Source organism: Theropithecus gelada, chromosome 17 (assembly GCF_003255815.1).
Source record: "Theropithecus gelada isolate Dixy chromosome 17, Tgel_1.0, whole genome shotgun sequence".
Taxonomy (NCBI): domain Eukaryota; kingdom Metazoa; phylum Chordata; class Mammalia; order Primates; family Cercopithecidae; genus Theropithecus; species Theropithecus gelada.
The window spans coordinates 56,140,176-56,165,947 of record NC_037685.1 but is presented as its reverse complement, the minus strand read 5'-3'; the positions used below and the strand labels follow the sequence as shown (position 1 = coordinate 56,165,947).

Sequence of the window (25,772 nt, the reverse complement as noted above, 5' to 3'; positions counted from 1 at the left end):
GTCACGCTCACCATGGGACACTTCAAAATTGTTTTAAAGCAAAAGGCACTGCCGTTCCTTGTAGAAAGGCTGATTCCAGGGAAAGTACACGACAAATCTGGGACTTCTGGTGGCAGAAAGTAAGAAAGTGCTAAAAGAATAATGCGGACCTGTCAAAATGGCACATGAGCCAGACCGAACGGAGTTCCAAATGCCGGGCAACATGAGCATCGGAATAAACAGTGACACCAAAGGGTTGCAACCCACTGAATACAGTCCACGAGTCTAAACTCACTAAGGTATATAAATAAATAAATGGAGAAGGAAAGTTCCTTCTTACCATAGGAAGCCAAATAATAAATGTGGAAAGAATAATGGAATTAGAAAGCCAGCATTTGTTAACCATCATAGTCACGACTGATTCCAGTACGAATCATCAGAGCACGCTAAGCTACGGGGTGAAAGTTTGGGGTGTGACGGGATATTTACACAATCTCCAAGTATCCCCTACAGGATATTTATTCATTACAAAGAGAACAGCAGACATTTTACATTGGAGAAACCTGGCAGACACCCCGTTAATGAAGTGACCAAGGTGAGCCTGACCAGGCACAGGCCAGACAGACAACCTCGCCTCCCGACACAGGGCGCTGAGGACCTAGCATCCCCTCAGTATTTCTGAATTGAATCCTGAGGAACGTCAGACAAACCCAAATTGAGTGTCGTTCTACAAAACTGTAGAATTTTGAAAAGTGCTGGCCTGTACTTTAAAAAAAAAAAAAAAAAAAAGTCAATATCATGAAACACAAATGTTAGGAGACTATTCCAGATTAAAAGAGACCAAACAGATTTGACAACTAAATCCGACAGAAGTTTTCAGAATTTTGTTTCGCTATGAAAGACAACACTGGGACAATTAGGAAAATGTGACTATGCTCTGTAGATGATATAATAGTACTGAATTAACATAAATTTCCTGTTTTAATAATTGTGCTGTTGCTATGTGAGAGAAAATGTTCTTAGGACGCAAACACTGATGTACTAAGGGGGAGAGGGACATCATATTTGCAACTGGATTTAAAATAGAAAATGAAAAACAAGTATACACACACACACACAAGAGAGAGAGGGGATAAAGCCAATGTGAACATGGGCAGCATCATGTTAATATTTGGGGAATCTCGGTAAAGGACATGTGGGAGGTTCTTTGTTCTACGCTTTCGATATTTCTGCAATTATGTCACATTCCTGAAATTATGTCAGAAGAAAAAGGTAAAGGGAAAAAAGGATCTGCCATTCAGGAGGAAGCACTTGAAATAAGCTGCACTGACCCAGGGCGTTGGCCTGGGGATCATTTCCGGCCCCAGTGTTCTGTTAGGAGGTCATGCAACAAGGCCATCTGTATATTTAATCTTTCTTCTCAGACTGAAGTAAGGTGAGGCAGAGTTTATACCAACTGCGTTTTATTACATTTAAAATTTAAAATTAGAGTTCATTTCTCCAGAAAGTTTTCCTACTTCTAACTCTAGTAACAGTGTCCACGGTATCATATCTAGGAAAATGTAATGCTTGGGGGTGTGTAAGGATCATACAGTCACCATTAATAGTGTCTAAGGGTCTTATCTGTGTAGACAAAGGCAAAACTAGATCCACACACCACAGAAAGTCTTGTATTTTATTCTTCACCCATTCCTAAAACAGGAGATAGTAATAACTACCAGAAAAAGAATTAAAATGAAAGCTTCTTATTCTATATAGCCATATGCTGCATAGCAATGTTTTGTTCAGTGATGGCCCAACAATACCATGGTGGTCCCGGAAGTTTATAATACCATATTTTTACTGTGCCTTTTCTATGTTTAGATCCACAAGTACTTATCGTATTGCAACTGTCTACAGTATTCAGTGCAGTCACATGCTGTACAGGTTTGTAGCCTGGGGCAATGGGCTACACCACATAGCCTAGCTCTGTAGGAGGCTATCCCATCTAGGTTTGTGTGCACTCTACAAGGTTAGCATAAAAGCAATGCATGGCTATATATACAACATGAGATTGGAACACTTAACTGACAATTTCTTGAGAAGACTGATTAGACAGTTCCAAGAAGACAAGTCAATCTAATGGGATCTAATGGGATATGGTTAAAACAAATACAGATGGGTTATTAGACAAAATGGTGCTATTAGTATTGCTTCCATGGGTGCTAACAGACCTGTAAAGTAATAAGAGGACAGAGGAACTGGGGTAGACTTGTAGAGAGGGTGGTTGGCCATAGAGGGTTTTAATTTGCAGAGGAGGTGAGGTGGTAGGGTGGCAGGGGAGTGGGATGTGTAAGTGTAAGAACACGTGCTAAGGAATAGAAATATATAGCAAAGAAAATTAGTATTAAACACACTTGCAGACCACAGTGTAATAAAAATAGAAGTACAGACTAAGAAAATCACTCAAAACCATGCAATTACATGGAAATTAAACAACATACTCCTGAATGACTTTTGGGTAAATACTAAGATTAAGGTAGAAATCAAGAAATTCTTTGAAACTAATGAGTACAAAGATACAACATTCCAGAATCTCTGGGACACAGCTAAGGGAGTGTTAAGAGGGAATTCATAGCACTAAACACCCAAATAAAAAAGTTAGAAAGATCTCAAATTAACAACCTAACATTACAACAGAAAGAATTAGAGAAGCAAGAACAAATCACCTCACCCCTAAAGCCAGCAGAAGACAAGAAATAACCAAAATCAGAGCTGAAATGAAAGAATTGAGATATGAAAAACCACTCAAAATATTTAAAAATCCAGTTGTTTTTTTTGAAGAAATAGGCTGCTAACTAGACTAATAAGAAAAGAGAGAATATCCACATAAACACAATTAAAAATTACAAAAGGGATGTTACCACTGACCCCACAGAAATAAAAATAACCATCAGAAACTACTATGAACATCTACACACACAAACTAGAAAACCTAGAAGAGACAGATAAATTGCTGGACATATATACCCTCCCAAGACTGAACCAGGAATAAATTGATTCCCTGAACAGAACAAAAACGAGCTCCAAAATTGAATCAGTAGTAAATAGCCTACCAACCAAAAAAAGCCAAGGACCAGATGGATTCACAGCCGAATTCTACCACATGAACAAAGAAGAGCTGGTACCATCCCCATTGAAACTGTTCCAAAAAAATGAGGAGGGACTCCTTCCTAACTCATTCTATGAGGCCAGCATCATCTTGATACCCAAATCTGGCAGAGATACAACAAACAAAACTTCAGGTCAATATCCCTGATGCACACCAATGTAAAAATCCTCAATAAACTACTTACAAACGGAATCCAGCAGGACATCAAAAAAGCTAATCCACCACGATCAAGTAGGCTTCATCCTTGGGATGCAAGGTTGGTTCAACATTCACACATCAATAAACGCGATTCATCACTTAAACAGAACTAAAGACAAAACCATGTGATTATCTCAATAGATGCAGAAAAGGCTTTCAATAAAATTCAACATCCCTTCATGTTAAGAACTCTCAATAAACTAGGTATTGAAGGAACATACCTCAGAATAATAAGAGCAATCTATGACAAACCCACAGCCAACATCATTCTGACTGGGGAAAAGCTGGAAGCATTCCCCTTGAAAACTGGCACAAGGCAAGGATGCTCTCTCTCACCACTCCTATTCAACATAGTATGGAAAATCCTAGCCAGGGCAATCAGGCAAGAGAAAGAAAGGGCATCTAAGTAGGAAGAGAGGGAGTCAAACTATCCCTGTTTGCAGATGACATGATTCTATATCTAGAAAACCCCACAGTCTCTGCCCAAAAGTTTCTTCAGCTGGTAAACAGCCTCAGCAAAGTTCCAGGACACAAAATGTACAAAAATCATTAGCATTCCTCTACACCAACAACAGCCAAGCCAAGAGCCAAATCAGCAAGACAATCCCATTCACAATTGCCACAAAAAGAATAAAATACTTAAGAATACAGCTAACCAGGGAGGTGAAAGAGAATTACAAAACACTGCTCAAACAAATCAGAGAAGGCACAAACAAATGAAAAAACATCACATGCTCATAGATAGGAATAATTGATTTCATTAAAGTGGCCATACTGCCCAAACAGATTCAGAGCTATTACTATCAAACTGCCAAAGACATTTTTCACAGAACTAGGAAAAACCTGTTTTAAAATTCATATGGAACCAAAATAGAGCCTGAATTAGCCAAGGCAATCCTAACCAAAAAGAACAAATACAGTTCCTTCAATACCTAGCTGGAGGCATCATGTTAACTGATTTCAAACTATATTACAAGGCCACAGTAATCAAAACAGCATGGTACTAGTACAAAAACAGGCACATAGACCAATGGAACAGAATAGAGAGTCTAGAAGTAAGACGACACACGTACAACTATCTGATCTTCGACAAAATTGACAAAAGCAATGGGGAAAGACTCCCTGTTCAATAAATCCTGGGATAACTGTCTAGACATATGCCAAAGATTAAAACTGGACCCCTTCTTTACACCATATACAAAAACCAACTCAAGATGGATTAAAGACTTACATGTACAAACCAAAACTATAAAACCCTGGAAGAAAACCTAGGCAACACCATCCTGGACATAGGAATGGGCAAAGATTTCATGACAAAGACATCAAAAGCAATTGCAACAAAAGCAAAAATTGACAAATGGGATCTAATTAAACTTAAGATGTTCTGCACAGCAAAAGAAACTATCATCAGAGTAAACAGACAACCTACAGAATGGGAGAAAATGTTTGCAAACTATACATCTGATAAAAGTCTAATATACAGCATCTATAAGGAACTTAAATTTACAAGAGAAAAACAACCCCATCAAAAACTGGGCAAAAGACATGAACAGACACTTCTTAAAAGAAGACATACATGTGGCCAACAAGCATATGATAAAAAGCTCAACAGCACTGATCATTAGAAAAATGCAAATGAAAACCACAATGAGATACCATCTCACACCAGTCAGAATGACTATTATTCAAAAGTCAAAAACTAACATATGCTGGCAAGGTTGCAGAGTAAAGGGAATGCTTACACACTGTTGGTGGAAGTGTAAATTAGTTCAGCCATTGTGGAAAGCAGTGTGGCAATTCCTCAAAGAGCTAAAAACAGAACTACCACCTGACCCAGCAATCCCATTACTGGTTATATACCTAAATATATAAATCATCCTACCATGAAGACACATGCACATGAATGTTCACTGCAGCACTATTCTCAATAGCAAAGACATGGAATCAACCTAAATGTCCATCAGTGATAGACTGAATAAGAAAATGTGGTACATATACGCCATGGAATACTATGCAGCCATAAAAAGGAATGAGATCGTGTCTTTTGTGGGAACATGGATGGAGCTGGAGGCCATTATCCTCAGTAAACTAAAGCGGGAACAGAAAACCAAATACCATATGTTCTCACAAGCGGGAACTAAATGATGAAAACACGTGAATACAAAGAAGGGAACACACAATGGGGTCTACTTGAAGGTGGAGCATGGGAGGAGGGAGAGGAACAGAAAAAGTAACTATTGGGTACTAGGCTCAATACCTGGGTGATTAAATAATCTGTAAAATAAAGAAATGTGTAACACGAGTTTACCTATGTAACACACCTGCACATGTACCCAAAAACCTAAAATAAAAGTTTAAAAAAAGTTGGTATTACCTTTGCCCATATTTGCCCAAGTTAGAGACCAGTTTCCCTTTGAATCACTTTCCTAAACTTTCATTCTGTCAGTAGTCCAAGGGACAATTATGGTTTGTGTAAAACCTTGAAATGGACTTCTCACCTCTCTCTTAAGAAATTCTAAAAATAGATATATTTTTTAAATAGACATATTTTTAAAATAGGCATATTAGTGTTTGGTTTGAATCAACCAGACAGCAAAGGATATAAACTCCTACTCTACCAAAGGTTACCGTGATTTTAAATAAACTGACTCAAAATAAGAAAGACAAACATGCCCCAAAAGTTGCTGAAAAATTCTAGAATTTTAACGAGATGCTTGTTTCCTTTTTAATACTTAAGAGACTCAAAACACCCAAACCAACAGGAGATGGTGGAGAATAATCTAACAAGATTAGTTTTCACTAGAAGACTCAACAGGAGATGGTGGAGAATAATCTAACAAGATTAGTTTTCACTAGAAGACTCAACACAGCCACCCACCTCGCTGTGAGATGAATAAACCAGGACCAATTCTTTTTTTTTTTTTTTTTGAGACGGAGTCTCGCTCTGTCGCCCAGGCTGGAGTGCAGTGGCCGGATCTCAGCTCACTGCAAGCTCCGCCTCCCGGGTTCACGCCATTCTCCCGCCTCAGCCTCCCGAGTAGCTGGGACCACAGGCGCCGCCACCTCGCCCGGCTAGTTTTTTTTTTTGTATTTTTTTAGTAGCGACGGGGTTTCACTGTGTTAGCCAGGATGGTCTCGATCTCCTGACCTCGTGATCCGCCCGTCTCGGCCTCCCAAAGTGCTGGGATTACAGGCTTGAGCCACCGCGCCCGGCCCACCAGGACCAATTCTTGCTGCTTCAGCTTCTAGGCGCCTCCAGACCTCCTAAGGGCACTCCCCTGCTGAACTTACCGCAGGTCTGCGCTGAGTCACGGCGGCACTGGCAGCAGGCCCTGTGGGCGTATTGGTGGAGCTGAGGTCTGTCAAAACACGACAGCTCAGAGCCGTTGTACTGAATGTCCTGAGACCGCAGAGACCCTAAATGAGGGGTGAGAACTCTGTCAGGGAACACAGTCTCCTCTCTGCGGCAGTCCCGTGAACATCCAATGCAGACCTGTACCATTCTAGCTTTCGTATTTTTAAAGAACAAGTCAGCTATCCTTCCGACGTTTGAGGACTTCTTATATGGAAGCACAAACATGAAATAATTTGTTAAGAAAGTTCAAAATGTAGGGTACTAATGTTGCCATCACTGACAATGATTTTTATTTTTGCCTAGTGGCACAGGGACATCACAGCCTTGTAAGTCTCCTTACAAAGTTGTGCAACCTTAGTGAGTTCTACAGGTGACCCTTGAGCAATGCGGGTTTGAACTGTGCAGGTCACTTATACACAGATTTTCTTCAGCCTCTGCCACCCTGAGACACCAAGGCCGACCCCTCCTCCTCCTCCTCCTCAGTCCACTCAATGTGAAGATGATGAGGATGAAGGCCTTTACAATGATCGGCTTCCACTTAATGAAGAGTAAATCTTATTTTGTCTCCCTTATGATTCTCATAGTAACGTTTTCTTTTCTCTAGCTTACTTTAATGTAAGAATACACGGCATAATACATATAACAGGCCAGGTGCAGTGGCTCACACCTGTAATCCCAGCACTTTGGGAGGCCGAGGAGGGCAGATCACTTGAGGCCAGGAGTTCGAGACCAGCCTGGCCAACATGGTGAAACCCCATCTCTTCTAAAAATATGAAAATTATCCAGGCGTGGTGGTGGGCGCCTGTAGTCCCAGCTACTCCGGAGGCTGAGGCAGGAGAATCCCTTGAATCTGGGAGGCAGAGGTTGCCATGAGCTGAGATCACGCCACTGCACTCCAGCCTAGGTGACAGAGTCAGACTCTGTCTCGAAAAAAACCAAAACAAAACCACCAAAATATACAAGATGTATTAACTGTTTATCAGTAAGGCTTCTCATCAACAATAGGCTATTAGTAGTTACGTTTTCGGGGAGTCAACACTGACGTGTGGATTCTTAACTGTTCCCCTAGCCCTCTGCTGTTCAGGGATCACCTGTGTTTCTTATGCCCTGTGTTCTTTCACAGCTCGCTGGTGCTTGTCTCAGCCAAGTCTCTTGTGGAACACTTGCACGACAATGGTAATAAATGCCCTTCCCCCAAATGCTAAGAAATGTAATGAGCTCAGAACTTACAGCTGGGTTTCTTCTCCATAAACTGTCTCTTACAATAGATGACGCAGAGGATGAGCAGGGCCAGCAGGACGGTGGCCAGAGCGCTGCAGATGATGGCAGCCAGCGCCGTGTCCCGTGGGCTGGAGGCTGTGGACGCGATCTTCACGAGGTTGACCTTGCTGGCACCTGAAACCACAGGAATGGGGTCAGCACGCTCTGATCAACCACAGATGCAGTGCTTACAGCGAAGCTGGCGGGCACCCTTACCGGTGGCCTTCCCATGCTGTGAGAACACCAGCATGAGATATCTGAAGATGGCTCAAGCATATCCCTCCACCCAGAAGATGTCTTTAATGGGACACCTTTCCCCGCACCCCACAATGTGCTGGGTGTCCCTCTCCTCTGTTCCCACGGCACTGTGGACACACAGCCCTCGACACATCGCGTTACTAGAATCTGCCTTCAGCCCCACCAGAGCAGAATTGTTTGTGAGCTGGGGGTCTGTCGTCTTTATCTCTGGCTGCCCAGTACTTGGCGTGTGGCAGGGAACTACTGTTTTTTATTTAATTGGAATTGCACCACATTTTTAAGCAGACTGAATGCATGCAGCCTTTTCGGGGCAACTTGAGGGGAAAACAAGGAGTTGGATCATCCAGAACCTTACAGTAGACCCCAGTTTTTGAGACAGTAAACATCTCTGAATGCCTTAGCTGTTAAACTGCTGGAAAACATCGAAGTTTTGGAGAAAAGAGTTAATACTGTTATTACACTATGGAAAGGCTGGCATAGTCATGTGCTAAGAAAGTGGAGAAATACATGTTATTTTAGAGGGTGGTACTGCTTTGTGGTTCAGGGCAGATTCTGAACCCCATGGCCTGGGTCAACCTCTACCTGTATGACCTTGAGACACTGACTCGAGTCTCAATTGCCATCTGTTCAAATGGAGGTAATAACAGTGACTGACTCAGGCGTTATATAAAGTGTGTAGGACTGGCTGTGCTGTAGAATCATTAGCCACTGTAATGATGATGATGATAATTAGCATTTTAAAACTATCCTGAGGGTACCAGGATAAACAAACTCATTTAAATCAGAGATCTATATCCAGTACAGTTAAACAGCATATCCTACTCAACTAACCCCAAAATAATCTGAGAGAAATGGATTTAAGAGGGGCATGAAATCTACATAGAGGGGCCGTTAACATTTTCTCTTTCCCAAGCAGATGCCCTGAGTGAGCTGAGGCGCCCTCACTCTGCTTCCCCGGCAGGTGCTGCTCACCACAGGAGCCTCCCCTCAACTGAGGATTACTCCAGGTAGAAATGTGCTTCATTTCAAGTTGTCATGTCATTTCAAGTTGTCTAGAAACCAAATTTAAAACGTAAAAGGGAGGCCAGGTGCGATGGCTCATGCCTGTAATCCCAGCACTTTGGGAGGCTGAGTTGTGAGGATCTCTTGAGCCTATGAAGCTGTAGTGAGCTGTGATTGTACCACTGCGCACCAGCCTGGATGACAGAGCGAGACTGTCTCAATAATAAAAAAAAAAAAGAAGAAGAAACAGGTAAAATTAACTGTAGTCTATTTTACTTAGCCAATATATCTTAAATATTGCATTTCAATATGTATTCAATATAAAAATTATTGACATATTTTACATTCTCTATTTTGTATTAAAATGTCAAAATCCAGTGTTGTTCTAAAGACACAGCTCACCTCAATTCAGACCAGCCACACTTCAGATGCTCAGTAGCCACACGTGGCTAATGGCTATCATAACGGACACTGCAACTCTAGAGACTGAAAGTCTGTGTCTGTATTTGTACAAGTTGGCACCTAAACACAAGCCGGTTTGTCACCTGGTGCCTTTCTCCTCCTCCCTGGCTACACACCCCTCACTCCCAATAAGATTGTATGACACTTGAGGCTAGAGCCAGAGAGAAACACTTGAGTTAATATTACTGAATCATAAAAGCAGGAGAGCAGGCACTATCATCTCGGAGCATGGATCCTGGTATTTCCAGTCTCAGTGATTCCAGGCCACACATATGAAAGTCTCTTACTCCCACCTGGGAAGGCACACACACCGTATATTTTGGGCTTGGATGAATAAGGCTCAGAATCCAATCATACATTTTATTTTTTTAATTTTTTTATTTTTGAGGCAGAGTCTCGCTGTCTTGCCCAGGCTGGAGTGCAGTGGCCGGATCTCAGCTCACTGCAAGCTCCGCCTCCCGGGTTCACGCCATTCTCCTGCCCCGGCCTCCCGAGTAGCTGGGACTACAGGCGCCCGCCACCTCGCCCAGCTAGTTTTTTGTATTTCTTAGTAGAGACGGGGTTTCACTGTGTGAGCTGGGATGGGATGGTCTCGATCTCCTGACCTCGTGATCCGCCCGCCTTGGCCTCCCAAAGTGCTGGGATTACAGGCGTGAGCCACCGTGCCCGGCCCCAATCATACATTTTAAAGGACATTTATTTGCAAACATGTTTAATATTCACAGAATATATTTCATCACTTCTAACTCTATAGAGCACTGTAATAAGCAAACGGCACACACTAAATGTTCATTATACAGCACGTTAAAAAGAATCACACCCCTGACCTGGTAGAGATTAAATCTAATCTGAAACAGCCTCTATCAGTGGACGGAGTCACAAAAGGACACATGAGCACAAGCACAGCTGTGCAAACACTGAAAGTGCATAACTGGAGAGGAACTTGCATCCCACGCAAGTTGAAATAGCAGCCACAGAGAAGGGGAAGTGACTTGGAAATGAAAACATTATCTATCTGGATGAAATGGTGAAGCTGTGGGAAACTGTCATTTACATTGGTGAGGAAGGCGTTCACTTCAGAGTGAGAAGAGTTTCCTTAGCTTAAATTTTTGGTCAAATAACCCAGCCCTACACAATATGGGGTTTTAGCAAGAGCTGTCATAAAAATGAAGCTTAATACATGATTTGAGTGGAGGACTTAAAAGTTCCCAACTGTTGTAACCATGAAGCTCATCGATTGACACAGAACTGGATATTCAGAAAAATCCTGGTAAGAATAGGGATTTGGGGTTAAAGTAGTATCATGATTAGAGTTCTTTACATTCTTACTGTTTAAAATCCTTCTAAAATACATTCGTCAACTTATTTTCCTTAATATAAAAGGAACTGTCTCTAACTTACAGATAGGTTAAAATGTCCCCAAAGTGGAGATTTCCTTCTTAATTTGGCAGTTTGTAACTCAGGATTTATGTTCTCTAAACATGCCTTGTTAACACATATACTATAGGGCGCAATAGTGTCCAATGATACCTAGTTGCCACAGTAATATCAATTTTAAAGGAACAGTACATCCAATATGCCCTTTCTCCACACATTTCCCCAGGCAGTGGCATCTAAAAACAAACAAGAAAAATATACAAGTTTTACTTCTTGATTTTTGACGCATAGATAACAACAGGCATCTTACTGATTCAAACACCCTCAGAGAGTCCTCATGGGAATAGGGCTCTGGAAACTGCCTTCTTGATTCTTGCTTATATGTAAAAGTTTATGATAACACTTAGAACAAACATTCTTTTTTTCTAGGAAATGGGTTCGTCATTTTTGGTTCATCATTTTTAGCTTTGTCACATATAGCAATGTAGACATAAATAGGAGATTGGACTGAATATCATTTGATTTTAGAACAGCGCTAGAAACTAATTCTTTTTAGTTTTTAGTAAAAAAAAACTATTTTCTTGTAATTCTTTTTGACTTGAGCAGCAAAAAACAAAAACAAAGCAAAACTAAAAATAAGGCACTGGTTGGGGGGGAGCAGATTTATACTAGGTACATAAAGTGGCTTCCACTCTACAAAGTTTTTGTTAATTGAGATATTGCTGATAATTCCTAAGAAAAGAACTTATCTGCTCTAAAGGAAAAGGTATTGTTTTGCTAACCTGTGGCAATGATACTGAGATGAAAGATTCTTTCCACTCACATGCCTTGATTAAATGCCCCGTTCTAGTTCACTAGGCAGACTGAATGCCAGCCAGGAATTCTGCCCGTATCTTATTAGGATTCCGACAGTACTTCTGAAGAAGTGGAAATAGGAATGTCCACATGCCTTGGAAAGTTTTTAACTCTTCCGGAATACAAAATATTTCTTACTCTAACCAATTAAGTTATTAAATTCCGCCATAATCTTAGCACTACCCTTTAGCAATTTACTTCAGAGCAAGGACTGTTTTCTTTCAGCTTACATTTTACCTACATTACATGGGTTCCGTTTTATATTGTGCATCTCCTTAGGAGTTCAACTCAACTGAACAATTATGTCCTGGGTGTCTGAGTACGACATCCTACAAGGCATTTAAAAAGTTGGAGCAAATCTGAGTAGAAGAAAAGGAAATGGAGGTCTCCAGCCAAGTCTGGCAAGTGTGTTTATAAAGTCCCAACTGAGCTTCTTTGGAATAGACCGAGGTGCAGAAATCCACATCCTCTCCCCACATTCCATCCCCTAAAGAGCTTCAAGCATAGCTGGAAAGCCTTGAAATACATATATTGGAGACACTTGTCACACTGGACAAAGGCAAGAGCAACTTCTCAGATGCTGCAAATGAGGAACCTATTTGCAAGCCACAGAGGTGGCGAAACCGTGCCCACTAGCGTCTGCAGAGACAGCTTCTAACACACCTTCAGCGCCTCACCCTCCTCACTAGGTAAAGTGGTGCGCGTTCATGGATGAGCTTCATTGGATACGCAAGAAAAGCACGACCTTGAGTCACGTGCTCAGGGTTACACAGCAAAGCAGAGGCCGCGTGAAAACGGGATCCAGGCCTTCTGAGCCCCTCCCGTAGACCGCACCGCTCCACAGACGCAGGGAGCTTCTGAGATCAAAACATTCTGTCGGGTAGTGATCACCAAAGTACAGCTCCTGTTTGTTTACCTAAGGGCCCTGCTCATTTCTGTGGGGAGAACTCGGCAAGGCCACAGAGCAGTCACAGGGCTTTCCAGACAGCAGAGCCGCCGGAGCGCGCATGGCAGCTGGTTCCGCAGCAGGTCACCTGCCCATAGAAATGTTCGGGGTCCGCCGCCTTACCGTGGGTCTCGGTGTCTGCATGAAGGGCCGCTGTGATCAGACGTGGGGGCAGTGAGCACGCTGAGCAAGGACTGGGTGTCCTGGGGCAGGGACGGGGGCATTCTGTGGAGGTGATGCATCTGGAAAGGGCCCGAGTAGGGAGGGAAATGGGAAAGGATGCGCACAGGCAGTCACAGCTGGACTCTGCCTGGGCTTGTCAGGCTCCCTCCTCTGCCTTCTGCTGCTACTCCCTCCTTGCTTAACCTCTCCAACTTCCTACTATGCAATGTTTAAAAACCTGCTCAACAAAACATCCTTCTTCCTGGAGAATTTTCCTAACAAAGGGCCCCATTCAGGCGGGGCTGCTTGGGAGGAAGGGAACTGGTGTCCAAAACCTGGCTCTTGCCACTTGCCACCCTGGTCACAAACAAGACTTTTTTTTCACAGCTCTTAATCTCAGTTTCCTCCCTGGGCAGGCTCCTCGTGCAGCCACCAAGACCCACTGAGGCAGAAGGGCCTGAATATTCTACTGGGGCAGGTGAACCCCTGCGGAACCAGCTGCCAGGCACACTCCAACAGATCTGCTGCCCAGAAAGTCCCCTGTGGGGGGACACAGCGTGGCCACTGTGGCCTGGCTGTGCTCTCCCTGCAGAAATGAGCATGGCATTTACATGAATGATGAAGTCGGATACTGGATTTCAGTACTCTGAAATTTCCTTTCCAGTCTGATCTGCTCTCCCGAACTCCAGAGTCATACAACCCACAGCCTACTTGGCACCTCCACGTGGATAAAGACGCATTTCAACTCACCATGTCCAAAGCATGTGCCCCCTACTACAAGCAAATCCCACAACACACTCCTTGCCCCTCCCACAGATCTTCCTCACCTGTCAGTGCCTCTGTCCGCAGTGCTCCCCTAGCCTGCCCCAAGAACTGCACCTCAGCTGCCGGAGTCCTTCCGCAAATGTCACCACCTCAGTGAGGCTTCCCACCAATCTATTTAAAATTGCAGTTTCTCCCGAGCACTTCCTACCCACTGCCCTGCTTTCTCTTCCTTCACAGCACTGAGGATCATCTGACATTTTGTATACTTGTTTCGTTCACTGTCATTCTCTCCCAAGGTAGGAGCTGGAGATCCCATCCTGCTTCTCAAACACATGCACTAGGCTTGTGGTTAAGCTAGGTCCAGCAAGAAGCCACACTGCAGCCGCGCCTGACCATGTCCAGGTTTGCGTCAGTGGGGAGGAAAGTGGGCCGACGGGGTGTGCATTGTGTGTGGCTCACCTCCACTCAGGGAGCCATTGCTTGACCTAGACGTGTCCCTCACTGTGAGCAGGGAGGTGAATGCAGCAGCCAAGTCTTGATTCTCTGTGGGAAGCAGATGTCTAAGGCTGGCTTAGCGCAAGGGGCAGGAAGCTGGGCTCTGAGACATCCTGTCGCAGAGCTGCTTTCCCAGGCTGAAATGCTAAATAAGAGAGAAACTTCTATCTTAAGAGGTCACGATATTTCTGGGTCTCTCTGTTACAGCAGCTTAGCCTTTATCCTAGCCAATTACATCTCTCACTGAAAGCGCAGGGAGGTTTGCTTGTATTTTTAACATCTATAAGGGTTCCTGGCACATAGCTGGTGCCTGATAAATATGTGTTAAATGAGAGAATGAATGAACGTCTATGAAAGAAAAGGAAAAACCCCAAGTATTCCAGAAAGGTGACTTAATGGGGACTTGTCCAATCAATTAGATGAGATTACGCCAATGATGTGTTCACTGGTTGTCTAATAACCTTCCACCTTGGGCTACGTAGCTAATGACAGTGCAGATGGGACAACTGGAGCAAAGAACAGTTTTGTTTGCAAGCACTTACTCTTTGCAGTTAATCAGGCCATGTGTGAGAGAGCAAGGGTGGCTCAGATAGATCAACAGATAATCCATGTAGACCGCTGACCACATCCTTGGAATGAATATCAAACGAAAACTTGGCCTTCTCTAGTCCATTTTAAGTAGCGCTTCATGGAGTCATCACAGAAGGATCTCATTATATGCCAAATGTAATCTCAGTTAACAATCTATATAAAACGATGACTGACGTATAATCAATGCCCAAAGAAGAAAAGGGGAAGACCTTCAGGAGGTGAACCGCTTCGTCCAACGCAAGTGCTTTGGGACCAGTTTCAGAAACTACCAGGTGAGCTGGATAATGGGGACAGTGAAGTGTTGATATCATTTGACCAAATTAGTCGTATTAATCTGACATGTTTACTTACTCCCCTCCAACAGTAGACAGAGGTATGGAGAAAACAGTGAGTGCCTAGAGGGCAGTTAACCACGGGAGACTGTATTTGTCTTTTGTAGAAAGGTAGCTGGATTATCATCAATACCATCACAGTGACCACATAACCACAGGTGCAGGGACCAGCCCCTACACACCCACTTTCTGGGTGCCGCAATAACCCTGTGCGGAAAGGATCTCATAGATGGAGATGTCGACATGTATCTCAACATACTTTTTCATGCCAAACAACCATTAGGTGGCTGGATCTAGATCTGAGCTCAGGTTAGTTTGACTCTTAAAACTTATGTTTGTTTTTTTTTTTTTAAAGCATGCTATGTTCTTCCCAACCATTTAGAGTTTTAAAAAAAGATAGACTATAGTGTGAAGGATTACTGGTTCAGATTCTGTATAGACCAGTATATTCTAATCAGGTAACATATACAATATAGCTTGACGTAATTTAAAACACAAGCATGGCTTTACAAATCCAACCTGTTTTATCTAAACCCTTGATTAAGGAGGCTATTGAATTTTATTACAGTAAAAAACAACATATGGCTTATAAACTTCATTTCTAAGTGTTATTTGAAAGGTCTATGTGCTATCATAAAATGAGTATTAAATAAATGTAGTAGGGGAGATCAGGTTGTAAATGAACTAGTTATGCTTTCTGTCTGGGCTTCCACCGTTGAGATTTCATTAATGCCTTAGGTTTTCATTAGAGAGTTCAGCACATGAAAATAACACATCTGGTTTCCTGCTGTACAGCGTATCACTCTGGCAACTCCAACATAATTGGAAATGCAAGCATTTTTACTTATTGGTGACTATGTTTTGACACATGCAATTCAATTAGCAATAAGTACTGGAATATAAACACCAAAATGAGACATTTAAAAATATTTTTCACTGAAATATTTTATCTTTGACTTTCATATTTGCTTCAAGTAAACTACAATTCAATCCATTGCTTTCTGTGCTCTTCTACCAGCACCACCACCACCAAAAAGCCCAAATCAAATCAAAGTTTAACAAAATTAAAACCTGATGATCAATCTATTTCTAGTCATGTTCTTTAAAAATGATTAACAAAGAGCTCTCTGCAATCTTAACTGAGACACGCACACACTTGTGGAGTGTAAGCTTTATCTTGTTCATCTAAACTGGTTAAGCAAAAATATCTGCAACACTCAACATATGAATTCCAGATGTACCACTGCAGAGTCTGCCAATCAACAAAATAGTTGAATTTGTAAAATACACTTTATACCAAGCACTCTGACACTGGATAAATGTGAAAGAATAAGCCTACATCATTTATGTTTTTTAAATTTTAGACTTTAGTCTTAGGACTCTGTTTCTTTTTCAGTAACCAAAAGAAATATTATTCTTTTAAAAAGCTTGTTCTGTTTGTTCTTCCATTTATATCCATAGGTACAATTTTTAAATTGAACTGATTTTTTAAATTATAGTAAAATATACGTAAGATTTACTATGAAGAAGCTGAATACATTCACAATGTTACGCCACCATCACCACTAGTTCCTGAACATTCTTATTTCCCCAAAAGGAAATCCCATCCCCATTAAGTGGTCACTCCCTTTCTCCCATCCCTCTCGCCCCTGGCAAGCCCTAATCTGTTCTCCGTCTCTATGGATGTGCCTATTCTGCATATGTCATATAAATGGATATACAGTGTTATACAGCCTTTTATGTCTGGCTTCTTTCACTTAGTATAATGTTTTAAAGATTCATCCATGGTGTAGCTTGTATCAGAGCTTCATTTTTTAATGACTGAGTAATATTCCATTGTATGGATACACCACATTTTGTTTAGCCATTTCTCAGATGATGGGCATCTGGGTTTTCCCAGCTTTGGCTCTTGTGAATAGTGCTGCTGTGCACTCATGTACAAGATTATTCCACATATTTAAAAACATTCCACAAAGATACATCATGTACTTGTTTCACACGCTATCAAAAGGTACATTACTGCCATTAAACTAAAGATTATGTTAATTAATAAGTCAGTCAAAAATACTTCCTAAGCAAGAGCTAAGGAAAGAATGGAGGGATTTTATGCCAGAAGAGCTGGCTGGGGTCAATTCCTGTAGGGATTTACAGTGACTGAGAAGTTTGGATTCTATTCTAAGAATGACAGGAGGTACTCAACATCAGAATACACATTCTCCTCATGTGTACATGGAACCTTCTCCAGGATAGACCACCTGTTAAGTCACAAAACAAGTGTCCATAAGTTTGAGAAGACAGAAATCATACAAAGTAGCTTTTCCAATCATAAAGGAATAAAATTAGAAATCAAAGAGAGAATGAGAACTGAAAAAGTCACAAATATACGAAAATTCAACAATACAATCTTAAATAATCAATGGGTCAAAGAAGAAATCACAAAGAAAATTAGAAAATACTTTGAGGTGAATAAAAGTAAAAACACAACATAGCAAAACTATGGAATACAACAAAAGCAGGGCTCAGAGGGAAATTTGTATCAATAAATTCCTACATTAAAAAATGCAGCAAGATCTAAAGTCAATAACTTTACCTTCCACTTTAAAACATTATGGAAAAAAAACAAACTAAGCCAAAAGGTAGCAAATGAAAGGAAGTAAGGAGGACTAGGGCAGAGATCAATGAACTAGAGAATAGGAAAATAATGGTAAAAATAAAACCAAAAGCTGACTTTTTGAAAAGACCAATAAAATCAACAAAACTTTAGACTACGAAAATTAGAATAGTCAAATTACTAAATTCAGAAATGAAAGAGAGTATTACTAAAGTCTTTACAGAAATAAAAAGGATTATAAGAAAATACTATAAACAGTCATATGCCAACAAGTTGGACAAATTATATAAAATGGAAAAATTCCTAGAAACACATAAACTAACAAAATAGACACAAGAAGAAACAGAAAATCTGAATTGATCTATATAACCGAAGAGATTGAATCGGTAATCAAATACTTCCTGAAAAAGAAAAGCCCACAACCAGACAGCTTTACTGGTGAATTCAACCAAATACTTAAAGAAGAATTAACTCCAATACTTCTCAAACTCATCCCAAAAAATGAAGAGGGGAGAACACTTTTAACTCATTCTACAAGGCTAGCATTGCTGCATACCAAAGCCAGATAGAGGTGCTATGAGGAAAAAAACCTACAGCTCAAGATCCCTTATAAATATAGAGACAAACATTACCAACAAAATAGTAGCAAACTGAATTCAGCAGCATATTAAATGATTATACACCACGACCAAGTGGGATTTATCCCAGGAAGGCAATGGTAGTTAACCACACAAAAGTCAGTCAATACAATAAGCAATAATAAAATGAAGGGGAAAAATACACGACAAAATTATTTATGCTGATAAAGCCTTTGACAATATCTAACACTCTTTCATGATAAAAACACTCAATGAACTAGGAAACTTCTTTAACATTATAAAGGTCATATATTAAAAATTCACAGCTAACATCACATTCAGTGATGAAAGACTGAACTGAACACTTGCTTTCCCCCAAGATCAAGAAGACAAGGATACCCATGTTTACCAATTCTACTTAATATGGTATTGGAAGTCCTAGCCAGAGAAATTACTCAAGAAAAAGAAATAAAAGCATCCAAATTGGGAAGGAAGAAGCAAACCTACCTCTTTTTGTAGAAGACATTATCTTACATGTTGACAACAATAAGGATTCACAAAAAACTGTTAGAACTAATAAATGAATTCAGCAACATTGCAGGATACAAAATCAACATGCAAAAATCAGCTCTATTTTTATACTCTAGCCATGAACAATTGAAGAAGGAGATTAAGAAAATAATTCCATTTACAAAATATCAAAAAGACTAAAATGTTTAAGAATAAATTTAACGAAGGACGTACGAGACTTGTACACTCAAAACTATCAAACACTGTTGAAAGAAATTAAAGAAGACCAAAATATATGGAAGCACCTTCCATGTTCATAGACTGGAAAACTTACTGTTGTTAAGATGACAGTACTACCCAAAGTGATATGCAGATTCAATGCAATTTCTGTCAAAATTCAATGGTATTTTTTACAGAAGTGAAAAAGCCTATTCTAAAATTCATATGAAATTTCAAGGAACCTAAAATTCCCATGGAATTTCAAGGAACCCTGAAACAGTCAAAATAATCTTACAAAAGAACAAAGATGGAGCACTCACATTTCCCAATTTCAAACCTTACTACAAAAGCTACATTAAAAAAAAAACAAAAACAAAAAACAACAACCAAAAAAAAACCGGGCATAGTACTGGAATAATGACAGACATATAGACCAATGGAACAGAATCGACCGTCCTGAAGTAAACCTGTACATTTATGGTCAACTGATTTTTTATATAAGTGCCAATACCATTCAATGGGGAAAGGGAAGCCTCTTCAAAAAATGGTGTTAGGAAACCTGGATGTCTACCTGCAAAAGAATGAAGTTGAAGACTACCTCGCACCACATTTAAAAGTTGACTAAAAATAGATCAGAGACCTAATCCAAGAGCTGAAACTAAAATTCTTAGAAGAGGCTGGGCACAATAGTTCATGCCTATAATCCTAACACTTTGGGAGGCTGAAGTGGAAGGATTGCTTGAGTTAGAGACTAGCCTGGGCAATGCTGCGAGAACCCATCTCTATTTAAAAAAAAAAAATGTAGCTGAGCATAGTAGTGTCACCTGTAGTCCCAGCTACTCAGGAGGCTGAGACAGGAGGATCATTTGAGCTCAGGAGTTCAAGGTTACAGTGAGCCAAGATCACACCACTGCACTCCAGCCTGGGTGACAGAGCGAGACGCCATCTCTAAATAAATATATAAATAAATAAATATTCTTAGAAAAAGACATAGAGGAAAATCTTCATGACCTTGGGCTTGGAATGGTTTCTTAAATGTACACACCAAAAGCAAAGGAAACAGAAGAAAACAATAGATACATTGGACTTTATAAAAATTAAAAACTTTTGTGCTTTAAAGGACACCATCAAGGACATGAAATGACAGCCCACAGAGTAGAAGAAAATATTGGCAATTCATTTATCTGGTAAGGATTTAATATCCAGAATATATAAAGAGCTCCTACAACTCAACAACAGAAACAAACAAATTTAAAAGTAGACAAAGGATTTGAATAGACATTTACCCAAAGACATACTAATGGCCAATTAGCACATGAAAAGATGCTCGCCATTAATAATTAGGGAAATATAAATCCAGACATAATGAGATACCACTTCATACCCATTAGGATGGCTATAATTTAAAAAATAGAAAATAACAAGTTTTGGTGGAGAAGTGGAGAAATTGGGACCTGTGTGAAAATGTATGACTGTTACTGGTGAGAATGTAAACTGGTGCAGCTGCTGTGGGATACAATTTGGCAGTCCTCTAAATGTTAAACACAGAGTTACCATACAGCCCAGCAATTTCACTCCTGGGCATATACCCCAAGGAATGGAAAATGAGGAATCAGATACTTGTATATCTTCATAGCAGCATTATTCACTATAGCCAATAGGTGGAAACAATCCAGTCGTCCATCAACAGATGACTGGATAACAAAATGTGGCACAGACATACAGTGGAATATTATTCAGCCTTCGAAAGGAAAGAAAACTTGATATATACCACAACACGAATGAATCTTGAAAACATTATGCTAAGTGAAATAAGCCAGACACAAAAGGACAAATATTAATATAATTCCACTTATAAGAGATACCTAGAACTGGCAAATTCATAGAGACAGAAAGTATATAATAAATTACCAGGGGTAGGGCAAGGGAGGCACAGTGAGCTTTTGTTTAATGGGTGTGGAGCTTCTGTCTGGGGTGATGAAAGAGATATGGAAGTAGCTTAGTGCTGATGGCTGCACAATATCATGAATGTTATTAGTATCACTGATTTGTACACTTAAAAAAAGGCTGAAGTGGCTAATTTTATGTGATATATGTTTTCCCACAATTAAAAAGAAAGCTAATAGGAAGTGACTGGGGGAGCTTCAAGGTGGAGGGTGGCAGTTTCTACCTTCCACTTCAGAAAGATCACTGCCCGCTGACCGGGGAGGGAAAGAGAGAAAGTGCAGGCCTGGGGGTGCCGCACTGGTCCAGATGATGATGGTGATGGCTTGGGTTAAGATTACAGTCATAGGCCAGGCGTGGTGGCTCAAGCCTGTAATCCCAGCACTTTGGGAGGCCGAGACGGGCGGATCTCGAGGTCAGGAGATCGAGACCATCCTGGCTAACCCGGTGAAACCCCGTCTCTACTAAAAAAATACAAAAAACTAGCCGGGCGAGGTGGCGGGCGCCTGTAGTCCCAACTACTCGGGAGGCTGAGGCAGGAGAATGGCGTAAACCCGGGAGGCGGAGCTTGCAGTGAGCCGAGATTGCGCCACTGCACTCCAGCCTGGGAGACAGAGAGAGACTGCGTCTCAAAAAAGGGAAAAAAAAAAAAAAAGATTACAGTCATGGAGGTATTGTCAGTTGGCTTGATTTGAGAACTGTTTGTTCTAAGAGTATTTGCATACACTGATGGACTGTGAGTCAGGTGCAAGGAAAGGCAGAATCAAGGATGATGCCTAGGTTTTACAGTAAACCACTGGGTGAATTAGGTGCTGTCTATTAATTTATGGAGATGGTGAAGTTTTGAGGGACCATGGGTTTGCTGGAGGGAGGAAGGAGGTATAAAACATTTTAATTGTTAAGTCTGAGATGCCTATGTATCCATGTCGATCTGTTAAGCCAGCAGCTGGACATACAAAATGGAGGCAGAAAAGAGATTGTAGCTGCAGATATAAATTCAAAAAGCATCAGTGCATAGATAACGTCCAAAGCCAGGAACTGATCAGATCACCTATGCACGTACAGTGTAGAGAAGAGGACCTAGGGCAAAATGCAGGTAGGTTTTGAAATTAGGAAGCCAGAGGAGGAGTCAGCCCCTGAGATAAGGAGAAAACAAGCAAAGGATAAAAAACACATTTCAAGAGAGACATAAATAAGCCAAGGCTTTGCAAGATGAGTTCTTCTGATTCTTAAATAAGTAGAGGCTACAACGGGCCAGGCGCGGTGGCTCAGTTCTTCTGATTCTTAAATAAGTAGGCTACAACGGGCCAGGCGCGGTGGCTCACACCTGTAATCCCAGCGTTCTGGGAGGCCAGGGCAGGCAGATTACTTGATGCCAGGAGTTTGAGACCAGCCTGGTCAACATGGCGAAAACCCATCTCTACTAAAAATGCAAAAATTAGCTGGGCATGGTGGCGCACACCTGTAATCCCAGCTACTCAGGAGGCTGAGGTTCAAGAATCCCTTGAACCCAGGAAACGGAGGTTGTGGTGAGCTGAGATCACATCACTGCACTCCAGCCTGGGCAACAGAGTGAGACTCTGTCTCAAAAAAAAAGGTAGGCTCCATCAGGATATTTTATTTTAGAGATTAGTTACAGAAAACAAATCTGTACATTCTGAAGAAAAAGATGGGTGATTTTAAAAAAATCAGTGACCCTGCCCATTGTAGCCCCTTACAAATTTATTATCGAATGATTCTGAGCTAAAATGAAACCAAAATGTGATCTGAAAATGTGATGTCACAAAGTAAGAGGAGCAGAGCTCAGTGGAATTAAGAGTACTGGTGATCTATTACTGAAATGGGTTGTTTAGAGTAAGAAAGTATTATTTTTCAAACAGAGGATCACAGAAGGATTACAGTAGGATTTGCATCTGTTTCCTAAGGAATCATTGTTATGTTACTTTTGAAGCTTCACCCAAATATATATAGATACCCAGGGGGTTGCTATCTCTGCTCACCAGCGTCTGAGACTGGCAGACATACAGGCCAGCCTATTTCCTACCGTCTGTGTTTAGGACAGCTCACCGCATTTCTACTGCACAAAGTAGAAGCGAAAGTACATCATGTCAGACCACAGTCCTCAAATATGCTGAGGGCTGAGTTTCCAAGCTAGTGCCTGATATCGTTTTCACTGAGTTTCTTTTTTGAACTGTGTATTAGTCTGTTCTCATGAGGCTAATAAAGACAAATCTGACACTGGGTAATTTAAAAAGAAAAGACGTTTAATTAACTCACAGTTCAGCAGGGCTGGGGAGGCCTCAGGAAACTTACAATCAGCTGGAATGGGAAGCAAGCATCCTTCACGTGGTGGCAGCAAGGAGGGATGCCAAGCAAAGGGGGAAAAGCCCCTTATAAAACATCAGATCTTGAGAGAACGAACTTACTATCACGAGAATAGGATGAAGGAAACTGCCCCCATGATTCAATTATCTCCCACTGGGTCCCTCCCACAACATGTGGAGATTATGGGAACTACAAGATGAGATTTGGGTGAGGACATAGCGAAACCATATCAAACTGAGGGCACATCAAAACCAGTACAGCTATGCAAGCTTTTTCCCTATGGGTGAGCAATGTTGTAACACTGGTTTATAAATACAGAACTTCTGAGCTTGACTCTTCTTTTAAGTTCCCTTGGTAGGCACTGCCCTAATTATCAGCCCTTTTGTGATTTAAAATGTAAGTGAATCAAGGCAGAACCCTAAGGTGGCCCCAAGCTGTCTCTGTTTTACTATTACTACTGGTGATTCATAACTATGCTTTCATTGTGAGCAGAACTCACCCCTAAGAGGTAAACTTTTATATCTTTTTTTCCCACTTAGATTGTTGTATGAACTTGTGTCTAAGTGCTGTGAGCCAGGGTCAGTAAAGTGAAATGTAAAAGATGAAAGACTATCCCTGGAACAAAACAAATGCACATTACAATGGCACTGATGGGATCTCAACTGGGGCACTGAGGGGTGGAGGTTATTTAGCTATTTAGAACCACACAGAGCAGGACTCGCCCTGGAGATACCCCATGGAGGATCTTCGCACCTTTTCGCCATCCGGCAATTCTGATTAACTATGTCTGCTTTCCTCTGGCTGCCTGCCCATCATTGTTTTATTGCCATCCTCAGCCTGTTACTGTGTGTTGGAAGAAAACCAGGAAGAAAATGTGAAATGTCCTTCGTGAAACTGGAGGAGATGTTTATATCTGTTCTGAAATTTAAAGCACTTGGTTCCTCTCACATTTATTTTAATTCTCAAGTTCTTAGAAGAGTCACTTTAAAAAGTTTCCTTTAGATTATCAATAAACATTACTCCCTTTTACACGGTACTCAAAGAGACAGAATTACAGCTAATGTTCCAAAATGGTTTGCATTATCCCATTTTTATCTTCCGAATTATAGGCAGAAAGGTCCAAATCTTGCAATTACGTGAATCAAAGCTCTCCAGTGCATTCATGAGAGCTTTCATCAAAACATGTTGCTGAATTTATAAAACAGAAGAGGTATGCTATTAGAAGAGTAGAAACTTCTTTAAATAACAACTTCTTACTCTGTCAGTTCTTAGATGCTACTTTATCTCTGCTCTTGGAAAATCTTAGGTAATAGCCAGTGGCTTTAAATCTCTTCTCAGAGAGAGAGATAAGTTTATTGTTATTAGTTTGGTACTGACAGAACATTACTCTGGATCAAAGGGTTAAAGATAAGAATGCAATATCAACATATTAATTACAAAGAATAGTTGCTTTTAATTACACCTACTGATGAAGCAGAAAATGGCAGCACTGTCTAGATAAATTAATATATATATGAAAAAACTGCATTAGCAGAATTGATGTGGTAAATTTTCATGTGCCTGTGAACACACATTAAAGTTGTGCTTACATGAACCTGATTTTGCTCAATGAGGAGTAAACTGGAAAGACATCTATTCCAAAGACGTGACCTGATTTTTTTGCTGGAGCTCTGGGGTAAATATATACTGACAAAAAACTGGAAGCATTGCTTATTGATAAATTTAAGCACTGAGGTTCTGAGTGATCATAGTTTAAATTTTTAAAAAGATTTACATAGAGCTTCCCTCCACTAGTCCATGTATGATAACAAGCACATCAACAGGCCATCATCCCTCTTTCCTTCCCTCTTTCCTGGCTTTAAAACTTACTGGAAGCTGCTGCATAGTAATGGTTAACAGCTTTGCAGCCAACAGTCTGGGTTCACCCCCTGGCTTTGCATGTACTAGCTGTGTAACCACCAGCAAATGACAGCCTCTTACCTCAGTTTCCTTACTGGTAAAACCAAGAAATAACAATATGTACTTCACAGGATTTTTGTGAGAGCTGAATGAAGTACTGCATATAAAGGGTTAGCATGGAACCTGGCACCCAGTAAACTGCCATAAGTGTTAGTCATGGTTTCTCCAATTATTATTCAGAATCAAGACATTATAATGATTATGTCAGAATCCGGACTGTCTCTTAACTGAAATCACCTATATAGTGGATAGGCCTTTGAAAACGTGATGGAATGAGTGACTTGCAACTAATTGTTGATGCATGTATCCCCATAGCCCTCAAGTACTAAAGTTAAGAAGGAGAATTAATGATTAAAAACAAGCCAAAATAATCTGTTCCAGAAGTTTAGACCTCTTTCTAATAAAGGCATGGACACTGTTACAGATAATCCTTGACTT

The 25,772-nt window shown here is 40.9% G+C and overlaps 1 protein-coding gene across 4 annotated transcripts in view; it reads right to left on the bottom strand.

Moving 5' to 3' along the window:
* The window catches only part of TNFRSF19 (TNF receptor superfamily member 19), a 105,900-nt gene that overhangs the window by 9,356 nt on the left and 70,772 nt on the right, over positions 1 to 25,772 (bottom strand). For all 4 annotated transcript variants that reach the window (XM_025364696.1, XM_025364697.1, XM_025364694.1 and 1 more), the window contains 2 exons: positions 7,914 to 8,078; positions 6,620 to 6,745 (listed from right to left, as the gene is read on the bottom strand). In XM_025364696.1, the coding sequence (XP_025220481.1) occupies positions 6,620 to 6,745; positions 7,914 to 8,078 (291 nt within the window). The remainder of the gene's footprint in view (positions 1 to 6,619; positions 6,746 to 7,913; positions 8,079 to 25,772) is intronic.